This window comes from Siniperca chuatsi, linkage group LG1 (genome assembly GCF_020085105.1).
Source record: "Siniperca chuatsi isolate FFG_IHB_CAS linkage group LG1, ASM2008510v1, whole genome shotgun sequence".
In the NCBI taxonomy this organism is placed as follows: Eukaryota; Metazoa; Chordata; class Actinopteri; order Centrarchiformes; family Sinipercidae; genus Siniperca; species Siniperca chuatsi.
The window spans coordinates 29,914,860-29,935,305 of NC_058042.1; the positions used below are offsets into that span (position 1 = coordinate 29,914,860).

Consider the following 20,446-nt stretch of genomic DNA (forward strand, 5'->3'; position numbering starts at 1 on the left):
GCCAAACACTTTGATAAATTTAGTGTTGGTCATAACAGTACTTTGCAGTATTCTGCAGTGTAACGCAACTATTAGCATTAAACTTCTGAATAACCTGATTATTTTGACTGTTTGTATTTCACTTCTATTATGTCTAGAAAAAGATGAAAGTGTAATTGTGTGTAACACTCACAGACACACAATTACCCTGTGTCCTACAGTAATATCCCATGGTGTTTCAGAATGCGGGAGCAAAAGAAGGGAGGTCCAAAGCACTATAAATGTGATCAGTGAGTGTCTGAAAGGACAGAGAATGAAGCAGAGAGATTGTTGGAAGGCCTGGAGCTGCGGCAGAGGTAGAGGCAGAGCTGTGGCCGAGACCGCAGGAAGGAAGGAATGAATTGCTGTTTGGAGATGAACTATAGACACACACTAGCTTCTACTCAGCTGGACTTCCATGCACACCGAAGGCATCATCATGTCATATCACTTATTCGCTCTCCATTCCTCTTTTCTGCTTCTCCCTTCCTCCGATGGGATGTTCCTCTTAAAGTGGCAATGAAGGGACAACAGAAAGAGGTTTTTTTTGTCCTACCTTCTCCAATCTTTCTTTCCATCCACCACTTCTTTCTCCCTCTCTTCCTCTATTGTTCTGTTCTCCTCCTTTCCTACATCAAGCTCTCATTTCTTTCTATTTCTCTCTCTTCATCCCTCCTTCCCTCCTTCTGTTTTGCCCATCTCTTACTCTTTTCTCTCCTCTATCTCTCCCTCCGCTTTCTCTGTCATTGTCAGTGGGCAGATACCTCTAGACCTGTAGATGCTGACTAGCTGCTCCACTGTAAAGGAGCCACACACACACACACACACACACACACACACACCTACAGTACACACCTGGTGTAAAAACAGGTATGATTATAGCTCAGAAAGTGTTTACACCACAAATAATGATGAACTGATGAGATCAATACTGTGATGTAGATAAACATATGAACTGCATGTGTGTGCTGGCTTCTGTTGAAAAAGGTTATCATTATGATTGTATATTATTATCACCATTCCAAGAAAGCATAGAAGCTTAGAGACAGTCTGGTTTCCTCCTCACTCCGCCCACCCTTCCCTCTCCGCCTGTCTCTCTCTTTGACAGTGATGACTGTCTCTCAAACACACAGTGACACAAAACACAACATGTGTTCACTTCATCCATCAGTGCAGATAAGTCCTCCACTCTCTGCTTCCCTCCCCTTCGTTTAACACTCTTCCTTTCACTTCTTCCTTCAATCATTTTTTTTGTTGCTGACAGGCAAACAAAAGAAGGCATGTCCACAGGGAGCGCGCATCTGTGTGTCTCCGTATGTGTGTCTTTTGTGTGTGTGTGTGTGTGTGTGGGGGCGGACATGCAGATAAGCCTGTAATATTTCTATTTTGGACTGAAAAAAAAAAGAAAAGCTAGAAGCTAGCTCTCTGGTGGCAGAGGGAGGAAGAAAAAGGAGTGAAGCCTCCTGCCAAATGGTAGGATGCAACTGAAAAGAATCACACAAGATGGAGTGTAGGTGGTGGTGGTGGAGATGGTGTGTGTGTGTTCATAGTGGGAGTGTAAGAGCAACTGTGAGTGAACATATCCACGCACATATTCCCGCTTGTGCGTGAGTACATTAAACGGATGGGACTGAATGTGTGCGTGAATATCTGTTACTTCTATCTCGCACGGCTCTGCAAACAAAGTTGAAACCAGCAATGCCTTCCTGAAATGGACAGCCATTGTACTGAGAAATAGGAGCTCCGGTAATGCAATGGAGCCACAGGTGAGGTGGGCTTCCTCAGAGAGATCTAATAAGTCATAAAGAACATAAAGGAGAACGGAGTGGGCAAGATTGAGACTGTTCTCACCAGAAAAAAAAAAGACAGCACTGGTCATTTGTTCACTGAACAAATACTGATACTGAACATATCTGCTTACAAGAGAACTCTTTCGGGCATGAGAGCAATTACCATCCTCTCTAAGTAGGAAAGGCAGGAGTAGCGTTACTTAAGCGGCCATGAAAATATCAGGTCAGGTTGGATGGTACGGTCAAATAAGTGTGACAAGGAAGACCTCAGTTCACGTCCCCCTCATCAGAAAAAAACTTTAAAATGCCCATCACAATTTCCTAGAGCCCAAGGTGATGTCATCAAAAGCCTTGTTTTTTCCCCAACCAACACTCAAAAACCAAAAGATTTTACATTTACTAAAATGGAACTATCGGTACAAAGAACATAGTTCCTACATGAAACTGCTCACAACAAGGTCTGTGGATTATCTTGAGTAACCGGGTCATGATTTCTGGAAAGAGACATTGCTGTCGAGTTCAAATGTATTTTTTTTGGCGCTTTGAGCACCACAAGCCGAGTGCCATATAGTCCCATTATATTCAAAAAAGGCTGATATATCCAAAACTTGGCAACTCACACCAAAAGAATCTAGATGGATAAACAGCACTACAGGTAAGAGGGAAAATATGTATTTTTGATTTTGGGGTGAACTGTCCCTTTAAGAAAAGAAGCAGCAGCTAATTTTCACATTTGAGAAGCTTAAACAAGAGAATGTTTGGATTTTTTACTTTAAATAAATAAAAAAAATGATTGTTACCAAAATAGTTTCTAATTAATTTTCTGTCGATCGACTAATTGATTAATCAACTAACTGTTGCAGTTAACTAACTATGTATAGTACACACTGTGTACAGTACACAGTAAAAGTGACAGCAATCCAATATATCCATACTTTGTGATCCAATCTAGCCTTCCTCTGAGCATCTAATAAAAACTAGTAGAAGAGAGGACAGTCGAGCAGAGAAGTGTTGTACAAATCAGAAGAGAAAAGAAGTGTAACAAAGTACAAAGCTGTGTCCCACGGTCTGACAGATTTAAGTAGAAGGTAAGTACATAGAGCAGAGTAGTGCAGAGTGATGTTAGAAAGAATGGTAGAATAGAATAGTAAAGACCAGCTCATAGAAAAGTGATAAATACAAATTATTAAGTGGTTTACTGAGTAGATAACCAAGCTAATCCATTAGAATGACTTCTAACACAATTGTCAGTATGGTCGTGTGTGTATTATATACCTCTTTTGAGCCTGACTTGGCCAGGTAGATGCCACTGCGATGACAGGCGTCATCCAAACACACGGGGAGGAGGTGGTCCTGGCATCCATCACCATCTGCCAGAAGCAGAAACAGAGAATCATATCGAGAAGAGCAACGTTGGATTGAACTAGTGGGAAGCGTGATCCTTTGTTTTCTAAAACTGCTATTTTAATATTTTCACTCCATCAGAATGCCATGGATTTGTTCTGGAGTCGACTTTAAGCACAGCACAGTTTCTGGCAACAAAGAAAATTGTTCCTGTTTTTTTTCTATTTGTGAGCCGGATCACAGGAACACCTGCTTGTTTCTTACGAGCAAACACACATCCAAGCAGCACTTGTCTCTTTGATGTCTTTTAATAATGTCAGTTGACTTTCTCCACTAATTTTCATTGCTATTAATTATTATTATCATAATGCCATGCAGGCTTTATCTAATGTACAAACAGGGACAGAGCCTCCCAAATCAAAACAACAGCTCTTCAAAGCACAAACACTTGCATCAGGTTCAGTTTCAGATAACAAAAACAGCGCACACACACACACACACACACACACACACACACAAACTTAACATGACAAAACAATCCCTCATTAAGTGACTGAATCATAAATTACATTTCACCACATTTACATCTGCGGGAACAGACACCATTGTGATCTACTTGTTGGTTTCGTGTGTCTTCAGGTCTTCAACTCTGTGAAGCCAGAAACAAATCGGCACGTGAAAACATTGTAAGGGTACTGAAGGAAAGCAGAGACTGCTTGAATTCCTTTAAAATTATTGAACTAGTTTAAATTGCACAGATTTGAGCTGCAGAGTAGTGCATACATCCGCTACAGTATGAATATGAACAAAATGAGGCCTCTGTGAAAGCACATACTAGACATAAATACAATCTTTCTTCATGTGGCAGTGTGCTACTAAAGACGCGTGGTGAGTACAACTGCTAAATCCGAAATGCCCTCTGAAACAGTTTTTGTCAAAATTCAGCAAGCAATTAGGGATTGGCAATATGACCTAAAAACAACAATAAATTGTTACATTTACATAGACAATCATGATTGTTACAAGAGCCGAAAAGATTAGGCGATCAATTAATCGATTAATCGCTGAAGTAAAATTTTTTAGCAAAAATTCACTGGTCTAGCTTCGCAGAAGAGACGATTTTCTAGGTTTCTTAGTCTTGTGTGACACTAAACTGAATATCTAAGTTTTTGACTGTTGGTCAGACAAAACCATTTGAAGACGTCACCATGGGCTCTGGTTACTTGTGAGCAGCATTGTTCGCTATTTGCTGATATTCTTTAAAACAAACAATTAATCGAAAAAACAATTGGCAGATTAATCAATAATGAAAAACATTGTTAGTTGCAGTTTTGATTGTTACATGAAATATTTAATGCATCTGTGCATATTTTCTTTCTTGTATCGGCTATATGTTTCTCTTCTTAATAAGTAAGATTCTTGATTTTGATACAAATGTGTGCTTTGTGTATTAAGCGTCTTGCTATATGTCACTGGTTGTTATTTTTAGTTTTATTACATGTAAGGGAGACATTTATTGAGAATTGTGATACGTGTAAAAATGACACCTAAATTGAGTGAGGTCATCATTAATGTTATTACTTACACCTGTGCTTTTCCTACTATGACAAGTCTGTGAGAAAGGTCTCTAAACGTGTACAAACAAAAAACTAAATGCTGTCCATTAAAGGAACATACCAACATTTTAGTAAACAAGTTTTCTGATCAATTCACTGCTGTATAACAAAAAGACACGAAACGATGAAACCACTGAACAGCTGATATCTGGTGTGCTGCACAGCTTTGGAGATTTGGCTGGTTCATAAAGACACTGCACTGGGCTCAGGGGTTGGCACGTAAACTGACACCAGACATAAAGAGGTGAAACTGCTTCCAGGCCTCTCATCGCGCAGTTTATCTGAATCCTTTTCAACAGGGTAAGTGCAACACTCCCAAACAGATGTTGTGCCAGATGTTGTGGACGGGGAAAACTGAATGACACTGATGATGAATGACAGTACAAAGCAGGGGAGGAGTAGAAACTGAATGTGGCTGTCAGGGGCAACTGAGCGGGAGGCAGAAAAGGAGAGAAAAAGTAAGAGATAAGGAGATACACAGCAAAAGATAATAAGTCAACAAGTCCTTTACTGTACAGTATTTAAAATCATATAAGAAAAATGTCAAGCTGGCTGTGATTCACCTGAGGTAATTATATTTGTTTCCAAAGTTAGATGAATGTATTATTATTTTTTTTTATTTGTAAAGGGACCATGTACTGTATTGTACCTGGGTTAGCTTAAAGCTAATTTTCATCTGCAGTACCTTTGTTTTCTAATATTCAAAAGCCAATGGCTGATGAAAACACACATTTAAAATGCTAAAAATACTGAGAGAAACATCAAATAACATGATGACACGGGCCATCATATCTTGATCATACGGCCATGTCATTATAGCAGTCATTACCACTGACAAAGAAAAATGCTGAATTCAAAAACAAAACCTTTTGCTTAAAATAATTAAAACATAGGTCAAAACTAAAAGTAGGTACTGGGTGTATATGGCTGTAAGAAGAAAGTATAAAGCAGACAGATTGCTTGTGCTATTTTTAAAATCCCCTATATAGTCCATTTCCTTTAAATTACTGTAAAGACAAAAAGTTTCTTTTGCAGTGTGGACAGAGAAACAGAGAAAGAGAGAAAAGGCTGGGATAAGAAATGAGGAAATCTCTTTAGAAGGTACACTGCAATTCATTCATTTTTTATTTTGTCCATTTCTAAGGCAGTGTTTCGCATAATTTAAAGGTGGCACATATTGTAACAATGAAATGACATGTCATGTTTACATAAAATTTTGCACTTGGGCTGCAACTAACAATAATCTTTGTTATGCATTATATCAACAGAAATTTTCATTAATTGATACATTTTTTAGTATATTAAAATCATTACAAATTACCATCTCAAATTTCCAGAGCCTGAAGTGATGTCTTAAAACTGCTTATATTGTCAGGACAACAGTCAAAAAACTGGTATGAAATGAATGAAAGCCAGCAAATACTCATACTTGGAAAGCTGTGGGCACTGTTTAGTGCTTACTAAACAAACGATCTAAATAATCGAGCATCAGAATTGTCATTGATTAATTTTATGCCTATTGACTTATCAATTAAGGGGCACTCCACCAAATCTGTCTCTAGGAAGTCCCCCAACTTTATGGAAGTGCAAAATTATTTCAACAAAATTTTGTAGACTCCCAATCTGTCTAAATTCTAAATGGAGCTTCAGTTAGCACACACCAAGACAGAGGCTGCAGTGCTGCAAATATTGAGTGCAGAACATCCTGTAATGGTTGGAACCAAAAAGTGTTTTTCTTCCTTTTTCTAAACATTTTGATAAGGGCATTGCTTTCTAATTAGTTGCATTACTGCAGGTGTGATGAAAACAAATTGAAATACTGAATATGAGTGCATCAAGTGCACCATTCGAACATTTTTTGCAGTGCAGACAGAGAGAGAAGTGTAGATGGTGAGGTACTGTAAGGAGAGAAACAAAGAAACAGGCAGAGATAGAGAGAGACAGAATGAGTGCTAATTCAGTCCTACAGAGGTTGTCACTCGCCATTCTGTCTCCGACACTTACTGTCAGTTCTGCCACACACACACACACACACACACACACAGACACAGTAATGTTCATTCCCTCTGTCCCACCTGTCCTCTCCTCCACGAATACCTTCTTTCATCCATCTATTCATCTGTCTCTTTTATTCCCGTTATGCTCTCCTTCACCTGTCTCCTCTCTCGCCCTCCTCCCCTCTCTTCCTCCTCTTCTAGCTCAGTCACTCTCTCTCCCTCTTTCTATCACTCCCTTCTCAGTCTTAATGCCTCTGTTTCTCCATGCGTCTCTCCTCCTCCTTTATTCACCATCATTCTCTCCCTGCCTCCTTCCCTCCCTCCTGCTTTTCATCTCTCCCTCCCGCTGACGATGCGTGGTGTGATGGAGATTGGCTGAGAGACTCGCAGAGGGAGAAAACTGCAGGTATGGGTTGAAACAGAGAGGGCGGTGAGGAGAGGGGAGGCCAGGGGAGGACGGGGCAGAGGAATTGAGAGAAAACAGGGTAAAGACAACAACATGAGAGAGAGAGAGAGACTACGAGAGAATATACAGAGACTGTGCAGACATGCATTGTGACACATTGGCATTCATGGAGTACAACACAGCACTAACACATAATGCAAATCATAATATGCATCCAGAAGCCTGTGTCTCATTACAAACCCTATGATTTGATAGAGTTCTGTGTGTGCTAAAGGTCTAAAAGAGGGGGAGGAATGCATGTGATATGACATGTCTTGTCCTTGGGGAGAACAGTCATAAACACCCAAGTTTAAAAGAAAGAAAGAATACATAAATGCTTACATAAATACACAAACTCTGGAACCCTTTCACCAGACATATTATTGTTTATGGGTAATATTTATTATTATCCATAAGCCCAAAGTAGTTTCAAAACAAGAGCTCATTGTCTTCAAAATGGATTTACCTGAAAAAAGCCTGAATGGAGGGCATACTAGTCTTTAAAATATCTCTCTCCAATATCTCACTAACTAGGAACCAACTTATACAGGTTGGAAGCCAAATTAGTGTATTTTTAAAAAAATTGTTGGCTACTTATAAAGAAAAAGTATCATAAATCACACATCAAAACTGTCACATTGCATACTCTCCATGTTGAGTGGGATTTCATTCATCTGCCAGTTTTAAAGGTATACATAATCTTCAGTTGTCCCAAAGTCTGACATCGTGGGCCCCCCTCAGAGAAGATTTTTACATAATTTCCTGTGTCTATCCTCCCCATAAAATGATTATTGATAAAGTTAGCATTCGCAGATTTTGTAACTCCTATTATTATTCTTTGTCTTACTTCGGATAATAATCCTCTAAGTTTTGGAACTACAGTTCCCATAATTTGAGGGCTTTAGGGAATGTAAACCTAAAGTATAATATTGTCTTGGAGTCAGTTAGTTAGCTGTGGGCTACAACTTGAGCCTTGTTTTTAACCTTTACTATAGTTCTGAATACTTTGGCAAATGGCACCATTAAAAAGTATGCTATTAGCATTTCCTGTTTGAAATGTACCCACTGACACATGTCCAGATAACTAACACTGGATTACTTCGATACTGAAGAAAACTTAAAAATGTGATGATTCTCAGGCACGTTCTGCTGCCAAGGAGGAGCATGAATTTTGACACAAATTGCAGCTATCGGGCACTAAGGGTTTTAAAGTACCTTAATTGTCTCCGTGAGCTGTGTGTCACAGCCACTGCAGCAACTCGAACTTCTGACCGTGTTGATCAGCGGGACAAATCAGTGAGCCAAACTATAATAACTAACTTCTCGTTGTTTTTAGAACACCAGCATGCACCTGTCCCTTTCACCTCATGCAGTATCTTTGTCTCACATCTGTTTCTCTGAGCCCCCTCCTTCAACTCTCCCGTGCACCCCTGGGGAGGCTCGCCTTACAGTCTGATAACCTCTGTTATATTGTGATGGTGGGCGCAAACACAAAATGCAAGTTGTGGATTTCCCTTTCAATACGCAACACTTGTAACATATGCAACATGATAACATTTTAAAATGTATTCAAAAATAAAGTGTTAATTAGTGTTTAGATCACTGTGGGTGGGTCCTTATAATTGAGAGTACTACTTATGCATAATTACTGCACAGCAGATATTGGAATAAGAAAGAAGGAGACGCAGGTTTTCCCTTCAATGAAGGACACTTTTGTGTCAGATGTACTTTGCAATTTGCATCAAATTGCATATTAAAATGTGCAAATTAATATCTGAACTTGGAAACTGTAAACCCGGGAGACTCAATAATTTGCATATGGACTGGAATAGTTCTAAATGTGAGGGATATCACAAAATGGTGCTTGATTGGGAGATTTTATTTTTCCCATTGCTGCATTTTTACTTCATTAATATGGTCTGGAGGGATGTCTTTCACATGCTCACAGATTCACACAGATGTATGCTGTTATGTGATAGTGCTTACACAACTGACTCTGATCTTAACTTGCCGAGCAGAACTCCAGTACCTCTGTTTTACAAGTACACCCATTTCTGCAGCAGTCTGAGACTGAGAGGGAAAGTGATGGAGAATGTGAGACTGGAAAAGCAAAAGTGCGCGAGAAAGCAGAGTAGACTGGTTGAAAACATGACAAGACAACCAGTGAAAGAGAAAAAAAAACAAAACAAAGGGAAATGGAGGTAAAAAAATAGCGTGAAATGTATGCAGTGGTTGAGGAGAGAATGAGGCAGACGAAAAAGAGGGAAAGGAGGAGAGGTTGGATGTAACACAATATAATAAGGTGAGTAGAGAAAGAATGCCTGAGGGAAGAGCAGAGAGAAATAGGCTGTCCTGTTAACATGCTGACTTACCTGCACGTACACACACACACACTCTCACACAGACATACACACACACACACAGCATGATGACAGCCTTTCCGATTTTAAATATCACTTCCAAACACATTCTTGTCTCGCTGTCTGAAAAATCTCCCTATCTCAGTGAGCTGCTGGTCGCAGAGCAGCCTCCCTCCATCCTAGCTGCAGTGAAGCTAGCTGACACACTTGGTTGTGGGACTTCGTTGTGCTTTACCTAATGATGAATTATGCATCGGCCGCTGTCACTTTGAAAAATGCAATTACCTCAGTGATAAGGCAGATGGGCCTGTTTTGTCTGGCATATGCTGTGCATCTATTAAGAGTCTAGTGCTGGAAAAACAACTGCTAGCACACAAACATGCGCGTGTGGACAGATTCCCGTATGCATCCACGAACGAACATGTAAACATGCACGTAAACATGCACACACACACACACACATCATCTCAAGCTTAGCCAATGTGTGCTGCCTGTGGACGCTACTCAGACAGATGACTGACAGCAAATCGGTAAAACAAAGATAACACTTGGATCCAAATGAATTGTTCCTGTTTGGTGTTCACAGCATTTATCATGTTGGGCACGTGTGTTCTGTTGGAAGGTCAGTCATGTATCTGAGATGTTACTGTACTGGCAAAAAGAGAGGGAGAGACAAAGAGAGAGTTTTTTTTTCTTTTTTCCTGAAAAAGGGTTCACTTCAATTACAATTTACAAGTGGTACTTGATATTAAATTGTTAGAAATTGCCACACATATAGCACTAAACCACACAGGCCAGCCAGGTGTGTCAGTCAGTGTCTGTTTCTTTTTAATCATACGTTTTATAATTGTTGTTGCTGCTGTTGTCATATAGAATTATAAAAAAAAAAATTGAATCACTTTCAAGAGACAGAGAACAAGACAGACAGACAGATAGAAAAAAATGTAGTGAGAGAAATATAGGGAAAGGTAGAGGTAGAAGGATAGAGTGAGAATCGACAGTGTGATGAGTGATCAAAATAATTCCCTCTCCAGATCACAAAGGGATGCAATGCTGCTCTATCTCATCCTCTCCTCCTCTTTCCCTTCATTCCTTCAGTATCCACCCAGCCATTTTCTCCTCCTCCCTCTCTAGATCATCCACCTTGGCATATCTTTATATTTTTATCCTCTTTTCACTTGTCACTTTAACATGCCAGGTTTGAAGTGTGCCATTCCCCCTTACACTTATATTTGCCTCACTCTCTCTCCTCTCTTTCATTCGGCCTCCCGGCGGTCAGTCATTCAAAGTTTTTAAAGCCAACATGTGCTTTTTAATTAGCCTGGAGAGAAGCTGGTCAGATGGGCTCATAAGGTGGCCACACACAGAGAGACAAACACTCAATGATATTCATAAAAAACTGAGAAAATGAAAGGATGATGCAGTAGGACGACAATTTAAGTAGGTATGGTAGGTAAAGAATAAATATAGTTAGAAAGGTAGGAAAAGGGGACAGACACAAAAACAGCAACAACTGTATTTTTTAATGCAAGCCAATAAACGGTGATACACACAATTGTTAATTCGTTGTGACTGTGTCAGAGCGGTTTTGATTCAATATAATCTTACATTTAAAAGCTGTGTTTTGTGACGTTGTATTGGATTGCATGCTGTACTCTAACCTTAAGTATGCACTTGATTGGTTAACTGGCCTTGGACCAGAAAAATGTAACACATTTATCAGCAGCTCTCGAGGTAACCTATTGTACCAAATTCCATAGCAATACATCCAACAGTTGTTGAGATATTTCACTAAAAACCTATGTGTCAACTTGATGGTGGCGCCACAGGAAAGATCAGGGGATCATGAAAGTTAGGAGGATTCATCCTCTGGGGACAATGAATGTCTATATAAAATTTCATGGCATTCACCTAATAGTTATTTCAGGACCAAAGCAGTGGAGCAACTGACCAACATTGCCGTCCCTTGCGGCTTGCTGTTAAGGTGGCAAAATTTTTTAATGCCAACACCAATTGTTAGCATTTCTTAAATGGATTATATTATTAAAACAATTCCTCTGATGAAAGTTAGTTTCAAATCTTAATGTTCATTGCTGGTATACTTTACATGTAACTTTACATGTACATGTCACAAATCCACCATTCCTCATTATAACTCAGAAACTAGCTTTTAATGTGACAGTAATTTACTTCATATATGCTCTTTCCAATTCCTTGTTGCATAGTTAACTTGAACATAGACTGGCTTTTCACATTTGGACTCCTGGTTTTGACGTGTACATGACCCTGGCAACTTGTACATATTAATCACTGAGAAAAAGGGACCATTGTATCACTTCTGTATTCACTCAAATTGCATGTGTGTCTTACAACTATAGTAAAATATAAAAGAAAGGACACAGCTTGCTTCAGGGTAAAATGCATCCATTTTGGACTTGTGGCATTAAAATATTTAAAGAGTTCTTACCTAAGAGTGCTGGTTTTGATTCAGCTTTGTGTGCATTTCTTGTCAGAGCCAATCTCCTCTGACTCATACAGAGTCTCCCATTCAGCCACAGTGATTTTATAACAAACACTAACTCTACTCGCGTTGGCACGGAGCATTTCTTTTTGTCTCTGCCTGACAATATGAGAGTTAGAGATACAGAAAAAGACTTGTGATGAATGTGTTTCAAATTAAAGTCTAACATTAATTGATTCTGTGTGTCTGATGTAATCTGTCCTCAAATGTAATCACCTATTGCTTATCACAGCATATTATAATTTCTTTAAATAGTGTTGGATATTATTGTTCTATATATTGTAAAACTCTAATCATGACAAATTTAGAATCTCTTAAGCAAAGTGAATAGTGAATGGTAAAGCTCTTATGAATACTCAACATCCTAGAAAAAGAAATAGACTAAAAAAGATAGAGGGGGTGATAGTGGGTCACTACAGAGTCCTCCTCCAACAATTTAATAACAATGACACCAAAAGCTGTTTAGATGAAGAATAAAGGGAGGAGAAGGAAAATGAGTGTGAAAGGCAAGTAAGCCACAGATAGCAGATATACAGTAGATCAAGAGAAATAAAGATAGACAGCGACAGCCGAGGAGGGGCTGAGTGAAGCAGACAAATCGGGACAAAAAAAGAGAGATGTTACATCCTGCAAGGCATCTCTCTCCCAGAATTTGGCAGATTATTAGAAGCGTGACCCTCAAAGGCTTCAATCCCCAGCTAATGAGGGCAACGTCTCAAAGTGACATTTCCGAGCCGAAGGAGGAAGGGGAGAGAAAAAAAAAAAGAGAGAAAAAGATTTAAAGAAATGAAAAAGTTTTTGGTCGAGATAAGCTTGAGATTTAAACAAAAAAAAAGTCGCCGCCCCCAGAGATGATGAATTAAACACACACACACACACACACTCGCCAGCAAATTACACAAACACACGCTGTGAGACAGATTCCCTTAATGACATACAGACACACATGCACCAATAGCATATAGGTCATTTCCCCTCTGGCTCATACATTATTGCCAATTTTGGAAGGGGAAGTTTGTTCACTAAATATTTGATGGACACCCCTAGCTGCAATGAGATTAACAGATTAATCTTGCCAATAAGGAAGTATTTATCAGCTTGCTTTTGTGTGTCTGTGCTCATGTGCATGAGTGCCACATGAGCCCAAAAGTTAATTAAAAATGCATCTAACATTACACAGCTAACGACAGCAGATAGCTCAAACTGAGTAATATGGTCACACAGGCTAAATGGGGAAAAAAAAGGGTCTTAATGTTATAAGAAAAAAAAAACTGAAAAAAAAAAAGCAACAACTAAACAAAAAAGCTACAAACCAGAAAACACTGTAGGCTTGTTAAGATATTAATCAGATTTTTATCATACCTGTTAAGACATAATGAAAGTAATACAATTAAATGTCTATAGTACTGTATTGCCACTTGATTTAGTATTCATTGTCTGGTCTTCCCGGGGGAAATTCTTTGGTTCACAAGAAATTATGCATTTTTCACTTGGGTTTGATTGTCCAGAATCAATACAACAAAAGAAATGCGTAGTCACATAAGTGGGCACACTGCAGTGTTTCCCCTCCAGACTTTAAGCAGTCCCGTGGTGCTTCTCCTGAATTACTGGGAACACTGTTTTAAAATGTGCACATTTTTAGACAATCTAACTTCCCTCTCTCAAGGACCAGTGCTGCAAGAAAGAATGATATGATGCTGAATGCATAAGTGATCTCTGAGAAGTGCAATGCAAAAACACCACATACATTATTGCTTGGCACAAAAAATGGAGACAAAGTGAAAAAAATTAAATTCTTGCACATTAGTGAGACTATGTCATTTTGGAAAGAAAAAGTAACACAATCTTCTTCTTACAAAATGCAAAGTTGAATTCATAAGCAATAAAACTGAATTCGGTAAACTCAGGAGTTTGGCTGCTGCAGCCTTATGGCCGAGTCACATCAGCATTTAAAATGATGAAAACAATTCATTTCAATGGAATCCCTGAAATCAGTGAATTCGCTCACGTGGGTGACGGGAATCCCCTCCAATCTTTTGCGTAGAGTTCAACTTTGATTAACTGTGACAAGCAAATTCTCGTCAGCAACCAATAGCAAACGTTCTAGACAGCATTGACCTTTGAGGGAATGTGGAGTCGGAATGTCCAAAACATGGGAAGACTATGAACCGCTCCGCGCAAAAGTTTTAAAGACAGTTATGTTAGCAATTAGCATGTCAGTTACAGTAATTCTACAACTAGTCTTGCGAGTAGCCCCTACTTCACCAAATTTCTATAACCACATATTTTGTGAAGGCTACATTATAGCAACTGAAGGTACAGGCCATCTCGACAGCATCTCCATCCAGATATCCCTTATGTTACTTGACTGCTGTACAACATCGGACTGTTAACTGTTATTTACCTTCAAAAACAAGCATAAGAAGCCACCACAACTCTTCCTCTCGCCTGGCTGAGGTGGTAACAAGAGTGACCAGAGGCCACTTTGTGGTGCACAGGCTGCAGCCTGGAGATTAGAGAGCCAGTGGAGATTTGCTGAGGATAAATGTAAAGCTGAGCTCAACAATGAATACTACTGGCCAAGATTGTTTAAGGGGATAAGCTGTTCAGAAAAATTTGGTTCTATGTTGGATTGAGTGTGCGTATCAGAGTGTGTTGTGTGGGAGTGTGTGTCTGCAACTGTGTGTGCATGCGTGAGATTAGCCTGTCTGGTAAGGGATGAGCATTTGTGGTGTGTGTGTATAGGGTAAGAAAGTTATGTGGTGAGAGAGCTGTAGTGAGAATGGCAAAGCCAAAAAGACCAGACAGTCCTATTTGGAGGCCTTTGAAGCTACACAGCTTCAAATACAGAGGGAGCTTAAAGGACTTAGGAGAGAAATGGATCTGCCACACACGCACACATACAGACAGAGGGGGCAAGACAATTTTGAGTATACTCTGGCCCAGTACAACTCGGACTACTTTCATACGTTTTCATATGTTACACACTGACTTCCTGTGTTTTTGATTGTTTCCATTTGGAGTCTGTCCAATTACAATCCAAATCCTCACAGTACATGCCAGTGCTAGGTTTAAAAAGGGTCTGTCTGTCACTCTGTCACAATCACACACAAACACACTAGGTTCGTCAAAAATGACAGCAAAAGACAAATGTATGTCATTCTCACCAAAGTCAACAAGGGAGGACTGGCCAACAGTCTTGAATGGTGGTTCTTCTGGCATGACTTCAGCTCTGGTGAAGTTCCCGTCCTGAGAAAACGACCATTAGGTAGACAGGGAGAGAGGGAGAGAGAGAGAGACCGGTTTATTTGGTGTTGTTTTAACATGCAGTTGGCTCACGCCCTTAGATTAGTAGAGAGTTTATTGAAGTAAAATTATCATCAGTGTCATTTATTTATGTTGGGGCTGCAACCACTATGATTATATCATTATGGATTATCAATTATTTGTTGATTAATTGTTTAATCAATAAAATCTCAAAAAGTAGTAAACAATACCTATCACATGTTCCCAGAGCCCAAGGTGCCATCTTACATTTGTTTATATATTTAACCAAGTTAAGAAACAAATCCACACATTTGAAAAACTGGCACCAGCAAATGTTTTGTCTTTTGCTTAAAAATTAACAAACAATTTATTGACTGTTAAAATAATTCATTTTCTGCCCATCAATTAAATAATTCATTTACTAAATCACTTTAGTTTAGTCTATACATCAGGAAATTGTGAAAAATGCCCATCGCAATTTCCCAGAGCACAAGGTGATGTTTTCAAATTGCTTTTTTTGTCCGATCAACAGTCGGACCCAAACCCAAATATATTAAATTTACTATAATTTCAGATGAGGAAAAGCAGAAATCCCTCATATTTGAGAAGCTGGAAACATTTAATGTTTGACATATTTGCTTGAAAAATTACTTCAACGGTTAATACATTTTCAAAATTGTTGCAGATTCATTTTCTGTTGATCGACTAATGAATTGATTAATCGACTACTAGTTTTAGCAGTAATTGATTTACTTCTTTAGTTGTCTGGTGAACCCTTAATGGCAACACACTCAAGCCACGTTGCATACAGTCAAGTCATTTGATGGTTGTAGCACACGCCAGATGTACTGAACTAACAAAGGAAGTAGTCAAGGGATTGATGCTTTTCAGGTGGGAAGTAGTGCTGCAGTGTGTCCTGACATAACACGTCATTGCAGGTTCACATGCGTCTTGATGATGCCGATATATGGTCTTAGAAAATAATGGGCGAGAGTGTTTTGACACACATCAAATGCCACTGGTGTGTGGTGCCCTTTACAGACAGCAAGGGAGAACAAGAGGCTGTGTTTGAAACATTTGTCTGTGTGTGTGTGTGTGTGTGCTGGAGCAGATGTGATTCTGTGCAGTGGGAAACTGTTGCCTGCTGATACTAACATTAGTGATTTATGAGAAAGAGAGAGACAAAGAGAGAGTAAGAAGAGAGAGGGTAAGAGATACAACGACTGAGTCAGAGAGAGCAACAGATATATTATGTATAAGTGTGTGGGGGGCTGTACGTGTACATGCTGTTAAATACTGTAGTTACTATTGTGTGCAAGCCAATTATTGTTTAAAATGTAGAAACTGTTTAACATTTACATGATTATTTTATTATGCTGTAAATATTGTTTGGTTAATATTTTCTAGTAAGAGTACCATTTTCTGCTGCATGTTTACTCAAGTTAATGAAAATGAATTCTGAGACAAAGTGGAGGTGAACTGAAAAACAGAGAAAATAGACTAAATAAAGATGAGACAAAGCAGAAATCCAAGCAAATGATATCTACCACATATCTGTCACGGATACTCCAGGCTCCACTACCCACTAATTATCCACACCTGCTCCCAATCACACTCCTGCTCCACATTAGCTCCTAATCACAGTCAGCATAAAAGACCTGCACTCACCTCAGTATGTGTCCGACCTTGTTCATGACTAGGACTCGCCACACTACTCGGCATTACGCCTATTCTCCAGCGATCTCCCTCCTTCACACTTCCCTCTCTCCATACCCACTCTCTCTGGCTGTCATCTAATAAAGAACACTCTTGCCCATCTCGGTGTCCCCTGCCTGTCTGTTCCGTAACAGAAGGTCGGACCTGCCGAAAGGATGACAGCCCTGAGCCCCGATGACCCCCTTCCCGGATCTGGAGGATATGGTTAAAAGATATTTCCTCACCCGTCCACCACCTCTGGCTGCTAGCGTGATGACCCCACCAGGGACCTTCTCTGGTGTGGCAGAAGACTGTGAGGAATTTTTGGTGCGGAGTTGCCTGGTCTTCTGGACGTATCCACACCAGTTTCCCACCGAGATATCCAAGGTAGCCTTCTTAGTTCACCGGCTAGTCGGCCCGGCATTTAACTGGGCAGGATCCTTATGGTCACGAGAGGAGGCCATCATCCACTCGTTTGGCAGATTCACAACACTCCTCTGGAAGGAGTTTGGCCCCCCAATCGTGAATTCAGCAGCCAGTCTTCAGCCTGCACCTCTACCAACCAATCATCAGCCAACTAACCCACTACTCACAGGCACCGCTGCCCAGCTGCCCCGCCGCTCGCCTGCACCGTCGCCCAGCGGCTTGCCAGCTTCTCTGCCCAGAGGTTCACCGGCTCCGTCACCACTCTGCTCACCTGCTCTTCCGCCCAGCGACCCGCTATCTCCACTGCTGTCTCCAGTCCCATCGCTGCGGCAATCATCACTCGCTGCTGGACCGCAGCAGGCCGCACCCCCTGCAGGTTGGCAGCAGCTCCCCGCTCCCAGACTCCATGCTGGATCACAGCAGCTCCCCGCTCCCAGACTCCATGCTGGATCGCAGTCGACTCCTCTCTTGGCTGGATCTCAGCAGCTCCCAGACTCCATACTGGATCGATGTTGACTCCTCTCACGGCTGGATAGCAGCAGTTTCTTGCTCCCAGGCCTGCTGTCCAGACGCCGGCTGTCCAGTCGCCAGCTCCCCGTCCTGAGGCTCAGACGTTGGCTCCCAGTCCTGCAGCCCCGACGCTGGCTTCCTGTCCTGGTGTCCCGTCGCCAGCCCTTGATCTGGTTCACCGGCCTCCAGGGGGTCCCTGCCTTCGCCTCAGGCCTCCAGAGGGTGCCAGCCTCCGTCTTCGCCAACGCCCTCCAGAGGGTCCCAGCCTATGCGGCCGGCCTCCAGAAGGTCTCTGTCTTCGCCGCCGGTCTCTGGTGACCTTCCACCTGTACCATAGGCATTCCACCAGGCCTCCAGATGGGGTTGAACTTCATCACAGACCACATGAGTTCAGCTCCGAACCTGTCCCCTGCTCCTCGCCTGTCCAGTCCCCGGGCTGTCCGCCCGAGGTCCCGAGCTCCTCGCCTGTCCAGTCCCCGGGCTGTCCGCCCATCCTCCGTAACACCCAGGACAAGGTTCCAGGCTCCACTACCCACTAATTATCCACACCTGCTCCACATTAGCTCCCAATCACAGTCAGCATAAAAGACCTGCACTCACCTCAGTATGTGTCCAACCTCCTTCATGACTAGGACTCTCCACTACTCTTCATTACGCCTATTATCGCTTCTCCAGCGATTTCCCTTCTCCAGTGATCTCCCTCCTTCACACTTCCCTCTCTCCATACCCACTCTCTCTGGCTGTCATCTAATAAAGAACACTCTTGCCCATCTCTGTGTCCCCTGCCTGTCTGTTCCGTAACAATATCAGCAATGACACTGGATGATTTACAAGTCAGCACAAAGTAATGCAACAAATTCCTTAGAATAAAGGCTAAAATTCCACTAAATGTTTTCTGAATGAAATGTAGCAGAAGAAGTCAGAGTAAACTATTAAGAAAAGAGACTATAGAACTATGAATATGAAAACCAATATTTAATATTACAGCTTTTTAATGCTGCACATCATTTTCAGGAATAAACTCCCAGATTTTCAATTCAATAACTGTTTCTCATCTCTACATAACAACATTGATTCTGAGACACTGACATTGTAATGCAATGTCACCATTCCTGAGACAGTGATATTGTAATGCAACACACTCTCCATGATATTGATTTTCTGTGTAGAGGGAAATTCCACAACAACAATGAAATGTTGCCAACATCCACTACTGTTTGATGGCAGAGGGAAGTCCTTGCTTCCAAAGTAAACATGTTGTGACTGTTAAAAAATTACATCTGACTCTAATCAGGAAACACATTATTTCATTTTAGCAGTGAGCTGTTTCTTGCATGGCAACCAAATAACATTAACTGATTGGTCTGTGAGTCCTAGTGCAACTGGCAATATAATTTACAGGGCCGAATCAAAGCTACTGTATTTAGGTGGTCAATAACTTGCTTGCACACTATACTCGTAGATAATCATGAGTGAGACTAGACCATCAACTCTTAAAGTGTCTCCAAATTGAGAAAGAACACACTATGCATTTAGAACTCAAAATTAGGCCTTTTTCACAGCAGACATTTTGACTTGTCATAGTAGGAAAAGCACACATTAACGATGGCTCTGTTCCCACTAAGCCATGACAATGTGATAGTTTGACAGTAAGCTAGCATGCACAATACCAGGACCCTGAAACCAAAGCATTTACATGTCAGCCAACATTCATTTTATCATTTACACCGGAGCTTTTCTGTGACATGTCAAAACGTCTTCTGTTAAAAGGGCCAATTGGGCCATTTGTAAGCTGTTATTGGTAGTCTATATAGACCTTAAGAATAGGTAGAGTAGGTGGTAGATTTTTTTTTTTTTGAGAGGGGAGTTCTGAAATGCCAGAAAATGTTGTTTAGCCCTCTGGAGGTGTTATGTGTCTAATTCTTCCAGACAACTGTCACAGAAAGTGCCCACTTAATCATCCTAATAGCAACCTCATACTCGTCTAGTCTCCTACTCCGCCCTGAGACATTTAGATTAGTAGACTAATGAATAGTGCTGCCAGTGTGATGGTCCAGTACATTTATGACTGAGTGGCCTGAAGTTCTCTTTAGGTTAGTTAGTACATCAATATTTTGACATCTGAATGGGGCTTCTGCGTGACTGCTTATCCTTGATTGTGGTATAAAGGTCTGGAACATCACATCCTGAATATTGGTAAATTTTCTTATAATCTGGAGTCAGGCAGGTTTTCCTAGGGGAAAAAAATTCTCTTCTGCAAAAGAAGTGTTTCTGGGAGAAGAAAAGCCACCATGAGTGAGCAGACAAAGAAAATATCAGCATACACTCAATATCTAATATGTGGTTTTGTGGTTTATGTGAGAGCGAGCGAGAGAGAGATATACCCAGAAAACAAAAAAGAATAGGACAATAAACTTGACCAATAAACTTATAAAATGAACTGCACTATTTTGACTT

The 20,446-nt window shown here is 40.7% G+C and overlaps 1 protein-coding gene across 1 annotated transcript in view; it reads right to left on the reverse strand.

Annotated features, from left to right (window-relative positions):
* Positions 1-20,446, reverse strand: part of itfg1 (integrin alpha FG-GAP repeat containing 1) — a 144,334-nt gene that overhangs the window by 88,901 nt on the left and 34,987 nt on the right. The window contains exons 8-9 of the mRNA XM_044194728.1: positions 15,259-15,340; positions 3,084-3,178 (exon numbers count right to left, since the gene is read on the reverse strand). Of these exons, the coding sequence (XP_044050663.1) occupies positions 3,084-3,178; positions 15,259-15,340 (177 nt within the window). The remainder of the gene's footprint in view (positions 1-3,083; positions 3,179-15,258; positions 15,341-20,446) is intronic.